The 14,750-nt window shown below is 32.4% G+C and overlaps 1 protein-coding gene across 2 annotated transcripts in view; it reads left to right on the top strand.

The window, feature by feature from the left end:
- Window positions 1–14,750, top strand: part of INTS6 (integrator complex subunit 6) — an 86,862-nt gene that overhangs the window by 49,460 nt on the left and 22,652 nt on the right. For both annotated transcript variants that reach the window (XM_045567465.1, XM_045567466.1), the window contains 3 exons: window positions 5,961–6,144; window positions 11,538–11,663; window positions 13,145–13,299. In XM_045567465.1, the coding sequence (XP_045423421.1) occupies window positions 5,961–6,144; window positions 11,538–11,663; window positions 13,145–13,299 (465 nt within the window). The remainder of the gene's footprint in view (window positions 1–5,960; window positions 6,145–11,537; window positions 11,664–13,144; window positions 13,300–14,750) is intronic.

Below are 14,750 nucleotides of genomic sequence, written 5' to 3' on the forward strand. Positions count from 1 at the left end.
AACGAGGGTAATAATAGTATCTACCCCATTCACTTGTTATAAATCATATATGTAAAGCTCATGGAATAGTGTGCTTGGCACATAGTGAGTGCTCAAAATCTGGTAGCTATTATTGTTTATTTTTATTGTTGTTGTTACCTATATATTAAGAATTGGAAGAGAAAAGCAAGGGGGAGAAAAGTATATTGCCACTCCTTTCCATTGGATAAAAGAGTAACTGGGGGAAAAGCATAGGACTGTGCATTATAAAAGCAATCAATCTAAAGTGTTGATAAGATGTATTAGTTTGTGGCTTAAAATCACTAGATTCAGAAATCAGTGATTTAAATTTTTTTTTCTAAAAGTGGTTCTTTTTATAATCAAAGTTTTCTTTTTTCCTTTAATAAAATTAGTTTTTTTATACTAATATCTCAACATTTGATTTTTTTAAATGCAGATTAAAATTATTTCTTCAATCACAGTTAGGCAATATAATGCTGTGTTTAGGAGCATGTAGAATCAGGGGCCAGACTTCTGGGTTTGAATTCTATCTCCCCACCACTTACTATATGTATACCTATGACAAGTTGCTGAAGTTTTTACTTCACTTTTTGTCATTTGTAAATGAAGATTATAATAATGCCTGTTTCATTTGTTTTGTAGAGTAAATGAATTTATATATACACATACATATATATAAAGGGTGTAGAACAATGTATGATATGTAGTAACAACTATAAAGTATTGTTATTAATGGCTAATTTTTTTAGCATCAATAGTTTAAACACTTAAATTAGAAGACTCTAAAGTTTCCTGGGATTAAGTCTCAGAAAACAGCTCTTATAAAAGTATTTTCCCATCCAGTGTTCAGAAACAAAAATCCTACTAAATACCTTGATAGCTAGTACTGTGATTTTTAATTTTCTTCTTTCTGATGGCTTATCTTTAAACACATCTCTGAAACAGATTCCTTTAGGAACATGATCCCATGCTTCAGAACTCTTGAAGTACTAGAACTGTATTTTATTATTTACCTTTAAATTCTCGGAACCTAAACATGCCTAATATTTGGTAGGTACATAAAAAATGATGAATGAATATTCATAATTTTCAGGAACTATTTTACCCTCTTGCAGTATTAACAGCTTGTTAAGAAGAACTCTTTGTTAGGGTCTTTACAAATGTCTGAGCTTTGGGGTTAGTAATTACTATATCTAATGTACTTCTTTTTGTGTTTAGGCATATATGAAGTTTTCTCGTCCTTATTAGTTTTGTATAAAATAATGACGTTATAAAAGAGGTGTAGATAACTACTTGAATGAATAATTTACTTTGACAATTATCTTTGTATTAATATGTTCTAATATTCTGGATAAGAATAAGTGGTATAAAAATTTCTGCCTTATTTGCCTGGTTTTGTTTTTTTTGTTTTGGACTTTCAAAAATTTAGTAAATGAAACAGAATATTGCAGATAGAAGTGTGTCTCCTTTGTTCTCCTACTGGTGTCACTTTCCTCTTTCTTCCCCTTCGCAGAAGCAATGATTGTGAATTTGATGTACAGTCTTCTAGTCACTATACTAAATATTGTTTACTTATAATAGTGTGTATAGATGCTATTTTGTGTATATCATGTTGCATCTTTTTTTCCATCTACTATAGTTTTGACCCAGAAGTAGACTTACACATATATAGTCACTCAATATTAGAAAGAGGTACCACAGCATAGAAAGGATGGTCTTTTCAATAAAAGGTACTATGTCAGTTGGATATGCATTTGGGAAAATATGAATCTTTACCCCTATCTCATACCATAGACCAAACTCTATTCTAGATGTATTTCAGGTTTAATTGTAAGTGCCAAATAGTAAAGCTTTTGGAAGAAAACATAGGAGAGCATCTTCATGATCTTTGAGGACACAAAAAGCACTGTGTAAGGAAAAAATAAGATAAATTCTCTTTATCAAAAGATACCATTAAAGTAATGACACAGGTCACAGAGTAAGAGAAGATATTTGCAATATTGTATCCAACAAAGAACTCATATCCAGAATATATTAATAATCATCCAAATCAATAAGAAATAGGCAACCCAGATTTAAAAAAAAAAAAAAGCAGATGACTTTAACAGGCACTTCACAAAAGAGCACATTGAAGTGGCCTGTAAGTGTATAAAAAGGTATTCAAGTTCCATAGACACCGAGGAACTTCAAACCCCATGGAATTACCACTATACACACATACCAAAATGGCTCAAATGAAAAAGACAGTACTAAGTGCTGCTGAAGGAGGTATGGAGCAACAGGTTTTCTCATACACTGCTGGTGGGAGTATAAATTGGTGTATAACCACTTTGCAGAACTGTTTGGCAGTATCTGGTCAAAGTAAATATTATAATGTATTCATACCCACCAATTCCACTCCTGAGTGTATCCCCAGCAGAAATGCATACATGTGTTTTCCACAAAGACATGTACTTTCATAGTTGTGTTATGCATAACATGCCCAAACAACCCAAAGGTCTATCAACAAAAAAATGGATAAGTAAGTTATAGTATGTGCATGTGCATACAATTCAGCAATAGGAATGAATGATCGACAGCTCTGTAACGGTATAAAGGACTGTCACCCCTCTAATGATGAAAGAAACTATAAGTTACAGAGACCATACTTTATACTTGTTATTTATATAAAATTCAAATTCAGGCAAAATTAATTTGGGGAGGGGTAGTGACTAGAGGGGACATAAGTTGTTAAGTTGTTAGTAAAAATCTCTCTCTTTTTTTTTTAACCTAGAGTCCTCTGAAGAAGGAAATCTCTTTCTTAATATAAATTTCAATTACATAATTGCATTCAACTTGTGAAAATTCATTAAACTATACATTCCAAATTTATGTTCTTTTATATATGTGTGTTATAGTACCCCCCGCCAAATTATTTTGAGATGTGTTCATGTTGGATCTTAGAGATCTAGTTATTCATTGCAACTGGCATGTGAACAGACCAGTTTATTGATTCCCTTACTGGACTTCTGGGTTGTTTCCAGTTCCTGTTTCAGATAATACTGTAGTCAATATTTTTTTTTACATGACTTCTTATGAGAATATATGAGAGTTTCTCTAGGAAGTGGCATTGGCATTGCTGGGTTATAGGATGTGCTCATCTTCAGCTTTACCAGATGATATCAAGTTGTTCTCCAAATGGTTGTGTGTTTATGGGCCCACCAGGAATGTTGGAGAGTTCCCATTGCTTTATGTTCTTGTCATCACTTGGTATTGTCAAACTTTTAAAATGTTTTCTAATTTTATGGTTGTGAAATGGTATCTCATCAGTATTTTAATTTGTATTATCTGATAATTAGTGTATTTGTGCATCTTTCCACGTTTATAGGCTATATGGATTTCTTCTTGAGTATTTTTATCTTTTGCCCATTTTTCTCTTTTGGGAATTATCTATTCATTTTTATTGCACATTTTTCTGATGATTGGTTTTGTATTTTTATTTTTGATTTATGTGTACTTTGCCTTGATTCTCAGAATCCATATATTCAGGTAGACATATCCCCCCTTTGTGATTTTAACACATTATTAGAATTTATGTAATAGTTAGATTTGGAATAATTAAATCCTCCTAAGAATATTTTTGCTTCAGGTTTTTATCTTTTTTCTGTTTCTGTTTGCCTGCCATTACTCCTTATTTTATTAATACATTTTAGCTATTATCACAGACTTTTCTTCCTTCGTTGGTTTTGAGAGATTGGTGGTGACTTGGGGAGGGGGAAATAAGAACTAGAAAAGTGAATAAAAATTTGCCAAAAGTTTATAAAATTGATAGAACTATATGAAAAATGCTTGGAAATATGCTTGTGACCCTTGTTGGTTTTTGTTTTTACTTGAAATACATTTCATTTTATGTTGTCTGCATTGCAGATGCTCATCATCACATGATTAGTTGTGTTTGTGTGTGTTCTGTGCAGTGCCTGCTATCCCCTGATTCTTGAGACAGTTCCACATATCTGTTACTCTGCAGAGCAATTGTGTTAACAGTTAAAACCCTCTTTAGCCATTGCCACTGATGCTTTGACATTTCTGTGATCTTAGAGAGAAAATGACTAAGCACTTGGTACTTGTATTTCCCAAGTGCAAAGGTGGTTGGTTGGTCTGTGGAAAAGGAGATGATGTAAACAGTACTTTCTCATTTATCTTCTAGTAGAGTGTGGTAATGTTCCTGAGCTGTTTACAGTTGTTACAGAGCCTTTGAGGTTGGGGAACCTTCCTCAGAGTACATCCTGGCCCAGATTTCTTCAGCATTCTTTCCCTATTGCTTCTGCCGTCTGCCTTAATTTCAGTGCCAGAAAAAGAGCTCATGACTCCTGTCCACAGTCACAAAATCTTGGCTGATCTTGATGAAGGAATCATGTAGCGTATTCTCATGGCATGAATCTTTTGTAGAGAGGTACCAACACAGCTCCACTAGGATTTCTCTTCCTAGAATAGAATTGGATTTCTTTTTTTAATGGTGTAAGTCAATGAAGAAACTTGAATTGTAAATCAGTGTAGAATGACTTCAACCCCCATGAAGTTTAGAAGCCTTCTTTGTGTGAGATTTAGAAAGGCTGTACGCAATACAATTAGGTCTTGCTTTATGAAGAAATTATTATAAACTCTGACAATTAATTTAGATGTGGTAATTTTATACTGTGTTCTATACTTTAAAAAACCACTCCAGTATTTATAGAAATTAGTCTTGAACTGATTTTGGACTTTATTTTTAAAATTTCATAAGTGATAAGGATTTTTGTTTTCCTAAGCATTATACCATTATCACACTTAAATATTAATTCCAGTAACATATATTTCAAAATTTCCTGTTATTTCAAAAGTCTTTGCTTTTATTTTGTCTCTTATTCTGTAACAGTTCCAACCCCTTCACAGTGTCCTCCCTTTGCTTTTTCATGCCATTGATTTATTGGAGAAACCAGGTCATTTGTTGTGTGTAATGTCCCACCTTCTGGATTTGTCAGATTGCTCCCATGTGGTGGTGGTGGTTGACTTGGTCCTATATCCCCAGTATTCCCTGTAAACTAGTAGTTAGAACTGAAGGCTTGATTCAATTCAGGTTCAACCTTTTCTTTTCTCTCTTTCTTCCTCTTTTTTTTTTGTTAATAAGAATCCTTTATAGTTGATGTTGTGAACGTCTTGTTGCATGTCATATTTGTGTCTTCATTTAGTGACACTAAGATCAACATGTGAATTCTCTTCATATATGTTAATCTTGTTGGTACAGAGGGGGCCATTAGAATTGCTTTAAAGCTTTTTAAGATTCTTAAGAATCTTAGAGGAGATTCTAATTTAGCAGGCCCAGGGAGAAACATCTGTTAAAATATGCACATGCGCACACACACATAAAGAAAACCCCAAACGTCCCTTCATTTACTCAGATATGGTAAGAATCATTGCCTTTAATACATTTAATACGTAACTAGAGTGACAAAATTTACTTTTATGCAAATGCTTTGGGAATGTTTGTCTTGTGTAAAATGAAGCATATTTAAAATTGTTAAGAACTGGAGAGATGTTTGAGGCTGCTCTGGTGTAATAGAAGAAATACTTACTTGGACATAGGAGGCCAAATCATTTTTCTCTCTGAGACCTATTTATTTTTCTATATCTAGAACATAGGAATAATAACATTTATCATAGGATTGTTTTAATGATTAAATGAAATGATTTCTTTGGAAGCCATCTAGTACCTGGTAGTTGAGTCTAAATCTGAAATACATTACAATAATACAGATTTTATGTCTTCAGAGTAAAATTTAAGAAAAATTAAAATAATATCTAGTGCTATTTTAGCTATATCTAAACTTATATTTGAACTTGTTTTTGGAGGGATAGGAGACTCAGTGAAATTTTTATATAAGTGTAATTAAAGTAGCCTTTTCAAAAAAGTCTTACTGATTTTTCCCCTCCTCTACTTTCAGCTCCATTTACCTCTTAATTCTCCTTTGCCTGGAAGTGAATTGACCAAGGAACCTTTTCGCTGGGATCAGAGACTTTTTGCACTAGTGTTGCGGTTGCCTGGCACCATGTCAGTAGAATCAGAACAGTTGACAGGTGTGCCTTTAGATGACTCTGCAATCACACCAATGTGTGAAGTGACAGGCGGTAAGTGTTTTGTTGGCAATAATTCAGTGACTTAAAGCAGATGTTATCTGAATGTTTTAAAATGTACATTTCAAAACCTCCATGTTTGTTTTTATTTAACAAGTTAATATTAGGAATTAATAGACATGGTTTTAAAACTACATTTATTGATGAAGGTCTGTGATCTTGATTTGAACAGAATATGGTTACTCTTGGATATGATAATAAATGGTAATTTTTTTCTATAGAAAACGCTGATATTTGAAGTTGTTAAACTAATTTTTTTATCTACGAAGATTATCAATGATTTAGAAATACCATAGTAATATTTTCTGTGAAAAGTGTTTTGAGAATGATCTCATCATACATTTGATGGAGTATGCTTTGGTTAAGCACAGTTTTTCCCAGTGGCAAGCAGGTAGATTGATAGGTTAAAGGAAACAGGTAATGAGGTGTTATCCAGCTCATATTTTGCTTATAAATCAAATCAGGTAGCCACTGTGCTAAGTGAACATTAATGAAAATCTTGGAATAAAATATGTAATAAACTTAGAACTTCTACAATGTGGAATTGGTTAACAGGTAGATAATAGATAGATAGATAGATAGGTAGATATAGGTAGATAATACCTATAGATAGGTAGAATAGGTAGATAATAACATATAGATGTGTATTGCATGCCTGCTATGTACTACGTATTGCTCCATGCTTTCGGCTTTCAGTAGTGAATAAAACAGACATGGTGTTTTTGCTTTGATGACACATTTTAGTTCTCACCTAAGGAATTTGGTATTAAATTAAGGTCCAAGACTAGCATTCCACTATTTTCACCTGTGATAAGAGGTTGTGACATAGTCCCCAGTGAGATTTCATCATAGCCTGCTACACCAGAGAAAATACAAGTCCTAATTAATATTTTAGGTGCCTTTCTTCCAAATTTCTATGACTTTTGGAAATCTGCAAAATTCACAGACAAAAAGGGATTGACTTACACAGGTATGTGAAGTAGATAAATTAGGAACTGTTATTCACATTATTAAGTGTTCCCATTTTATAGAAAAATGCTTTTGTGAACTTTTGTAATGCCTTCACAATTTCATTTACAGAGGAGAAAAGGCATATGTATAATTTTTAAAGGACAACTTATTTATCATCTAAATTTGAAGATTCACTGCTAACAATTGGATAGTATTTTTCAGTGACAGTCCTAATTGTGTGGGAGGATGCACATTTGTATTCATGAAATTTTAGTTTTCACCTTTGAACTGATCCACTTATTAAAATCCTGATTTTTTTTTTTTTTAACTCTAAGGTTTTTACTTAACAGATTGTGAAGGGCTTTGAACGTTGAGGCTGTAATTTAAACATCTCACATTGGAAATTCCTTACTATGAATTACTTACTTTGAACTTAGAATTATGATGAAGTTTTGGGACTCTATGTAGTATAACTTTTGTCTTCAAAGATCAGAAATATTGGGAGTATGAAATGAAGTGAGTGGTATAATCAGAGTTTGAAAAGAACCTTGAGACATCATGTAGTAGTTACTATCCTTCCCTTTGGGCAGTAATATACTAAAGCTATTTTGTTTATTCTTTGAAAGGAACATCTCCAGAGGAGAAGATTCCGAAGTTACCCTTGGTAACACCTTTCAATGACCCAAACATCTTAGTCAAGAAATTAGGAAGTCTTTCTTCAATATATATCCTGAATCCCTCCTGATGCTTCAGTTCATTTGCCCCTTTCCATGCTCTTGCCAGCAATAATGGAAAGCTGCCCAAGTGCCACTCACCTTTTCATATCTCTGAATAATGTTTCTTTTTTTAATTTAAAAGGAAAAATGTTCACTTAAAGTTTTGGAGAATAAAACACCAGAAAAGTATAATGAGCAGAAAAGCTAATTCCTACTGGTATTGGACTATCCAAATATGTAATCACTGCTAACAATTCCTGTGCATTTTTAAACTTAGTGTTAAGAATTGTGTGTGTTTTTGTGTGTACATTTATTTTTCCCATTATAGAACAATTCATGTTCACTAAGGAAAAATTGGAAAACAATCACGTATATTGCCAAAATAATATTTTATTGTATTTCTTTCTGTGTATGCTTTTTTAAAGAATTGCATAATTATAGTCATTGTAGGATTTTTCTTTTGATACCAAGTAATTAATGAGTGCCCACTCTATGCCAAATCACTGTTCTAGATGCTGGGACTATAGCAGGAACAATAGGCAGAAAGCTTATATCTTTGTACTGGGCAACAGATAATAATCATGTAAAATGAATAAATAATATTATTTTAGGGAGTGCTACCTACTATGAAGAAAAAACAATAAGGGTAAGGGAGTAGAGAATAATTTGAGACAGAGAATAAGTATTCTAGGTAAGCTTTCTTCTGAAGAGGTAACATTTGAGCAGAGACCTGAATAATGGAGTTAATTACATGAAGATCTAGGCAAAGGAAATGGTAAGGGGAGGGACACGCGCTATATATTTGGAAGCAACAGGAAGGCTCATGGCTGGAGCTTACACAGAGAAGCAGAGAGTAACAGCAAGGTTTAGAGAGATAAGCAGGAGCCAAATATCGAATAGCCTTTTGGCCTACAATATTTTTTATTTTCTAAGTGTGATGGGAAGCCTTTGGAGGGTCTTTTAGAGGGGTTGACATCTGATTTCTATTTCTGAAAGATTATTTTAACTGTTAGATGAGAATATATTCTAGAGTGGCAAGAATGGAAGCAGGGAAATAAGTAAGAGATGATAGTACTTTGGTCTAGAGTGCTAGGTTTGGAGGTGGTGAGAGGTGGTCTGTTGCAAAGGAGAACCAAGGACAAGAGCAGTGAGGGAGAAAGGAATCAAGGATGGTTCCCCGATGATTCAGTTGAACCACAAGGGTTAATGGCTGTGCCATGAACTGAGATGGGTACACAGGGGAGAAGCAAGTTTTGGGGAGGTACAGGAATGATAGCAAATTAAATTAAAAAGTGTCTAATAAGACATGGTGAAAATATCAAGGATAAAAAAAGCATTTTATAAAAATTAGTTACAGACTTTTCTAGATTAAATACATTTAATTTTCTTAGCTTCTTTAAGGATTGTTATGCAACTTAGAAATACTCTTTTGCTTTTTTTGTTTTACTAAGATGCTAATACTACCTTCACACTCACTATATTTAGTTTTTTGTTTTTTTTCGTGGACTCTACATAACCCAAAATGAGGCAGCTTCTTGCCTTGAAGGAGTTTGCTAATATAGTTTTTTCACAGTTATGATTAGTGATCCTAGAAACTTTGTGCTTCAGCACAAAGTGTCATATATTCCAAGGAGTGAGTTTTGATGTAGGTAATAAATAAGCAGAGAGAGGAACATTACATAGGATATAGGTTCACTTTATAAAGATAGCAAAATTTGGTATTTCTCTTTAACTTTCAAAAGAATTAATGGATTTTTATTATTTGCCAAATGACTCATGTCCATTCAACTTTTCTCTAATTTTCATAAACTATCTTAGCAATTTTATTTCATGTTGATTATAACTGATTTGCTTATATTTTCCTAATCAATTAATTGATTAGGAAAGTAGAGAATTGCCATAATTATGTACTTTTTAAATTTTTGTTTTTTAATGACAGCTTGGGAATTCTTGAATCTCATGAAATAAGATATTCAACCTTTATATAAGCTTCTAAATACTTTGCATGTAAAGATGGTCAGCCTTTTTATGTATTGTTTTATGTATATGTTTAAATTAATTAAGAAAAAAATTAATTTTGCCAGTTGTTTCAAATAAGCATGATTCCGTATGGATGCTCTGTTTTAAATATTGATTTCAAATTAACACAGGATTCTGGGGGGACAAAGTATACCCAGAATAGTTTCTAATACCCTGTAAGGGTTTGAATTGTGACTATATACTACTGTACTAACTTGGAAAAGTTAGTTAACCTCTCTGTGCCTTAGTTTTCTCATTGGTAAAATGGGGAAAATAGCCCATACAGTTGTTGCTAGGATTAAGTAAATTAGTATGATAAAATGATTAGAACAGTGCCACATACATAGATACTCAGTAATTGGTAAGTAGGTATTTTTAAGATTATGATCATCATTATTGTTTACAGGTAAGTTGTTTATTAAAAGATACTTGCTTTTCTAAGTAAAGCTGACTTTGAGGAGTTGAATCACTACTGCCTAATGTTTCAGTGTTCTCTTTTCTGAGTAGCCTTTAGCAAATCATGTTAAATATAAGTTGATATGAGTAATTTGATGTGTCAAATATGATGTAGCTTGTGTTCTGAAATAATTGGTTGAATTTGTGAAAGAGTAGGACTTCATATTGAAGTTATTACAAATAACATTGTAAGATGTTTGGTTGAAAATTGAGTTTTAGCTGTCAAGGTTTTTAGTGTTAGTTGGGATCAGCACTTGTATTATAGAAATATGATTGAATTTCCATATGTATTATAAATTTCATAGTAGCCACATTAAAAAGAAACAGGTATGATTAATTTTGACAGTATATTTTCTTTAAATCAATATATCCAAAATATTATTTCAATATGAAATTAATATTTTGAGATATTGTATATTTTTGCATGCCAAATCCTCAAAATTGGGTGTATATTTTATGCTTACTATACATCCTCAATCAGACTAGCCATATTTCAGGCTCTCGATAGCCATATATGGCTTGTGTCTACAGTATTGGACAGCAAAGGTATAGATATTTTTGTTGAAAATCCTGTTTAATAGACCTTTTCCCTGATGATATCCTTTTTTTAAAAAAATCACTAGTATTTTAATGCTTCTGAACTGAAACTATTGTAGGTTAAAATATACAAAAGAGGAAGTCATTTAAAATAGGTGATGAGTCTCAAGTATATAATAAGCCATATGAAATTAGAAAAGCACATGCTACCATCTATATATTAAAATGCAAATATTTAACATATGTAAAAACTGCCAGCAGACCAGTTAAATAATTATTAAATATCTGCTTGTGTGCTTAGTGTAAATCTTAGAGATAGTACTTTTGCAGGAATGAGATATTGGGGAGATAATTACTAGATGTTATATGCATGTGTGTGTTAAAGATAAATTATATTGGATAACAGAGATAGTGTTTTTTTAATATATGTAATTTATATACATATATGTGACTTTTTTTCCATTGTGGTTTGTTCAGACCAAGAGTTCTGTGTTCCAAATACCTGTAATTAAAATAAAAAATTTACCTATTCTCACAAAATGAGATTGTTGGTTGGAAATAACTATTTTTGTTCATTCTTCCATAAGATAATGAAATAAGTCAATCTTCATCATTGAACTTTTGTTAATTAGTACTGTCAGAAACCCTGCCATGGTTCTTTCTTACAGCTAACTAGTTTTTATTCTTTTCTTTTTTTTTTAATCTCAGGCCGCTCATACTCTGTTTGTTCTCCAAGAATGCTTAATCAGTGTCTGGAGTCCTTGGTGCAGAAAGTACAAAGTGGGGTGGTAATAAACTTTGAAAAAGCAGGACCAGATCCTTCCCCTGTAGAAGGTATTGCACTTTTCTTAAAAACATTCTAAACTTGCTTTATCATTTACTCGGCTAGAATTGAAAAATTACTATGATTTTGGCTGAGATTGGCAAGGCCAAATTATTAATATGGCAAGACTAGTAGTGGTAAAGAAGGAAGATTAAATAGGAAAGTCAAAGTAAACTGGTGTCAGTAGCATTACCTTTTTATATTAATGATTGTTCTAATTGCCTGAAATTTTAACAAGAGGCAAAAGCCATTTTAAGCATTTACAGATAGGGAAGCTCGTAATTCCTTGGTTGTATTATACCATTTCATCTTTCCAGTATATGTTTCTCCCTTGTGCCTTAATTCCCAGAGTGTTCAACCCTAGGTGTTTATTTAATTCCTTAGCTACTTTTGTTTACAGGATCAAACTGATTGGAACCACATCGTTTGTGTGGATCCAAATATGAGGAACCAGCTTTTTCCATTAGTTAATCTTGATTCTTTTAAATCTAGCTAACCCTACCCTTACACACACATACCGCCACCACCCCACCCCACCCCCTATATTCTCAGCTTCTGTGATCATGGACTGTTTCCAATAGCCAGTGGGTATAAGGTGTTCTACTAGAACCAATGTTTATAGCTGTGACCCTCTGCACTGTATGTAACTTATTTCAAGATTTAGAAAGTCATTAATGACCCTTGGCAGAGTTGATCCACTTGAGTGGGTAATTGTGAGAAGAGAAAGGTCATAGAGATGAAAGAATGGGGACCATAGGGAAGAAGCAGATGATAAGACTAAGTTGTATAATGTCTGGTTTAAAAAAACCAAGCAAACTTAAAAAAAATTTTTTTTTAATTGAATTGGTAGACATGGAATGTATTTTTAAATTATTTTAATGCTTGGCTTAGAGTTAGGCACTAAGTAAATGTTCACTGAATTATTGAAGAGAGTTGCTATTTTGCTAAAATTATTTTAGATTAAAGGTAGGTGTTTGAATCTAGATTTGCGTATTGAGTTTTTTTTCAAGTTCTTAGGCTTTAGTTAAAAGGATTTCTAAGAAATACTCAATTAGCAATATTTAACTTAGTATTTACTGTGTGCCTGGCACTGTTTTTAACACTGGAGATATGATGATAAAGAAGGCACCAATGTGATTGCCCATATCATATAGTCATATAGTGGAGAAAACATGTCATTGTTAAACAGATATTCACCGTAAAGTATGTTTTACATGTTCTGATTGGGAGGGCGAAGAATGCTATGGGATCTCCTTTCAACTGGTGAACTCATAGTTGGAATTTACAGACTTTACTGTCTAATAAATTATAATGTAGTCTCAATGTTAAGTGATCATAGTTTTCTGCCATTTAAGAAAAAAAGGAAAATACAGAAATGTACAAGTATTAGGATGTTTTTATTAACTTCGGTAATAATGGATATAGTTTAACTTTTTATGTTTTTTTCCCCCCAATGATACATGCTTTTTTTGTCTTAATTTCTTTGCCATAGATGGGCAGCCAGATATATCAAGGCCTTTTGGATCTCAGCCTTGGCATAGCTGTCACAAACTCATATATGTAAGACCAAATCCTAAAACTGGGGTTCCTATAGGTCATTGGCCTGTTCCAGAATCTTTTTGGCCAGATCAAAATTCTCCAACACTAGTAAGTACCAGAGAGATTGTAACTATCTAGTAGTAACCACTTACCTGTCTTTTATATTAGTTTTAAGTACTATTGTCAGTTAAAGGTGTGGCTAATTTTTATGGGAATTAGACAGATGTTCAAAGTGCTATGATAAGCTATTACTTGCTTTAGTATACTGTATTGTTCATTATGAATTAATAGAAAAAAGACATTTTCCTTTAGAGTCTAATACAATGCTTATTTTTCATTCTTGGCATCTGGGTTCAGAATCATAAATGTAGCAAAATTTCCTCTTTAAATATAATGTAGCATGAGGGTTTGTCTCTGGGACCCAATTTAGAATTTAAGTGAAGGTTTAGGTAATAATTCTGATAGTTTGCCAATAGTCTTTTAGAACGTGGTTTTAGAAATTCATGTTGACTTGCATGGTTTTAGTTATATTCAGTGTTACAGGGTGGAGGTTTAAGCTAGAAAATATTTTGTGGTTTTGTTTACATGAATTTTTAGGAACAGTGAAACTTGTTGAATGATCATGATGAATTATCAGTATTCATTGTATGAGTCTTAAGAGGGTAAAATTAAACAAATAAGTATCTATTCAGTCTTATTAGTGCATTGTTTTTTTCAGATTAATTTTTTTTCTTTAATGTCTGAGGACATTAAGGAATATTTTGTGGGAGAGCATGATAGTGGTTCTCTTTGATATTAACCCTTAGAAGATAAGTGTATTTCAAAGATTATTAAGCAGTCTTTAATAATGTTTCATGCAACTATCATTTATAAATTAAACTGAACCTTTCTTAAAACCTTTTGTACTTTAAATCTATAGGAACTTTTCGGGATAGTTTTACTTTGAGTCTATACGAGGTCTATAAAGTGATATTTCCTTTATTAGGAATTTAATGTAGTAGTGCATGAAATTAAGGTTTTGTAAATTTTATTGAGGTATCTTCTTTATAACTTTGTTTTTTTCTGATTGATCCATCATATTTTTTTAGTCTGGCCTTATAGAGAAACTTTTTACCAATTTCTTTGGTAATGTTACTTTCTCTTCTAGAGCTCTTTTGACTCTTAACAGAACAGATACCATATTTTGTATGATATATTGTCATGTTGGTTATTCGTTCTCTTGTATTTATTTAACATCTACTGTAGTTACATGTAGTACTTAAGTCCTAATGGAAAGAAATCCAAAGCCAATATCACAAGCCTTACCTATCAATGTTGCTTTATTTGTCTATTGCAAATTGTTACAAGCCATAGAAGGTGGGTAGGATTTCAGTTGGATGAGGAAACAGTATGAGAAAAAAGTTTGAAAGTGAAAAAGAACAAGATGTGTTTAGAGTAGTAACAAGTAGCTGAGTATGGGTGGATCATACCATATGTAGGACACTGAGACAACTTTTAAAGAAATCAAATTGCTTATAACTTTAAATGCGAGGTTAAGGAATATAAGCTTTTTTCCAGTG

The sequence above is a fragment of the Lemur catta genome, chromosome 13, assembly GCF_020740605.2.
Source record: "Lemur catta isolate mLemCat1 chromosome 13, mLemCat1.pri, whole genome shotgun sequence".
Taxonomy (NCBI): Eukaryota; Metazoa; Chordata; class Mammalia; order Primates; family Lemuridae; genus Lemur; species Lemur catta.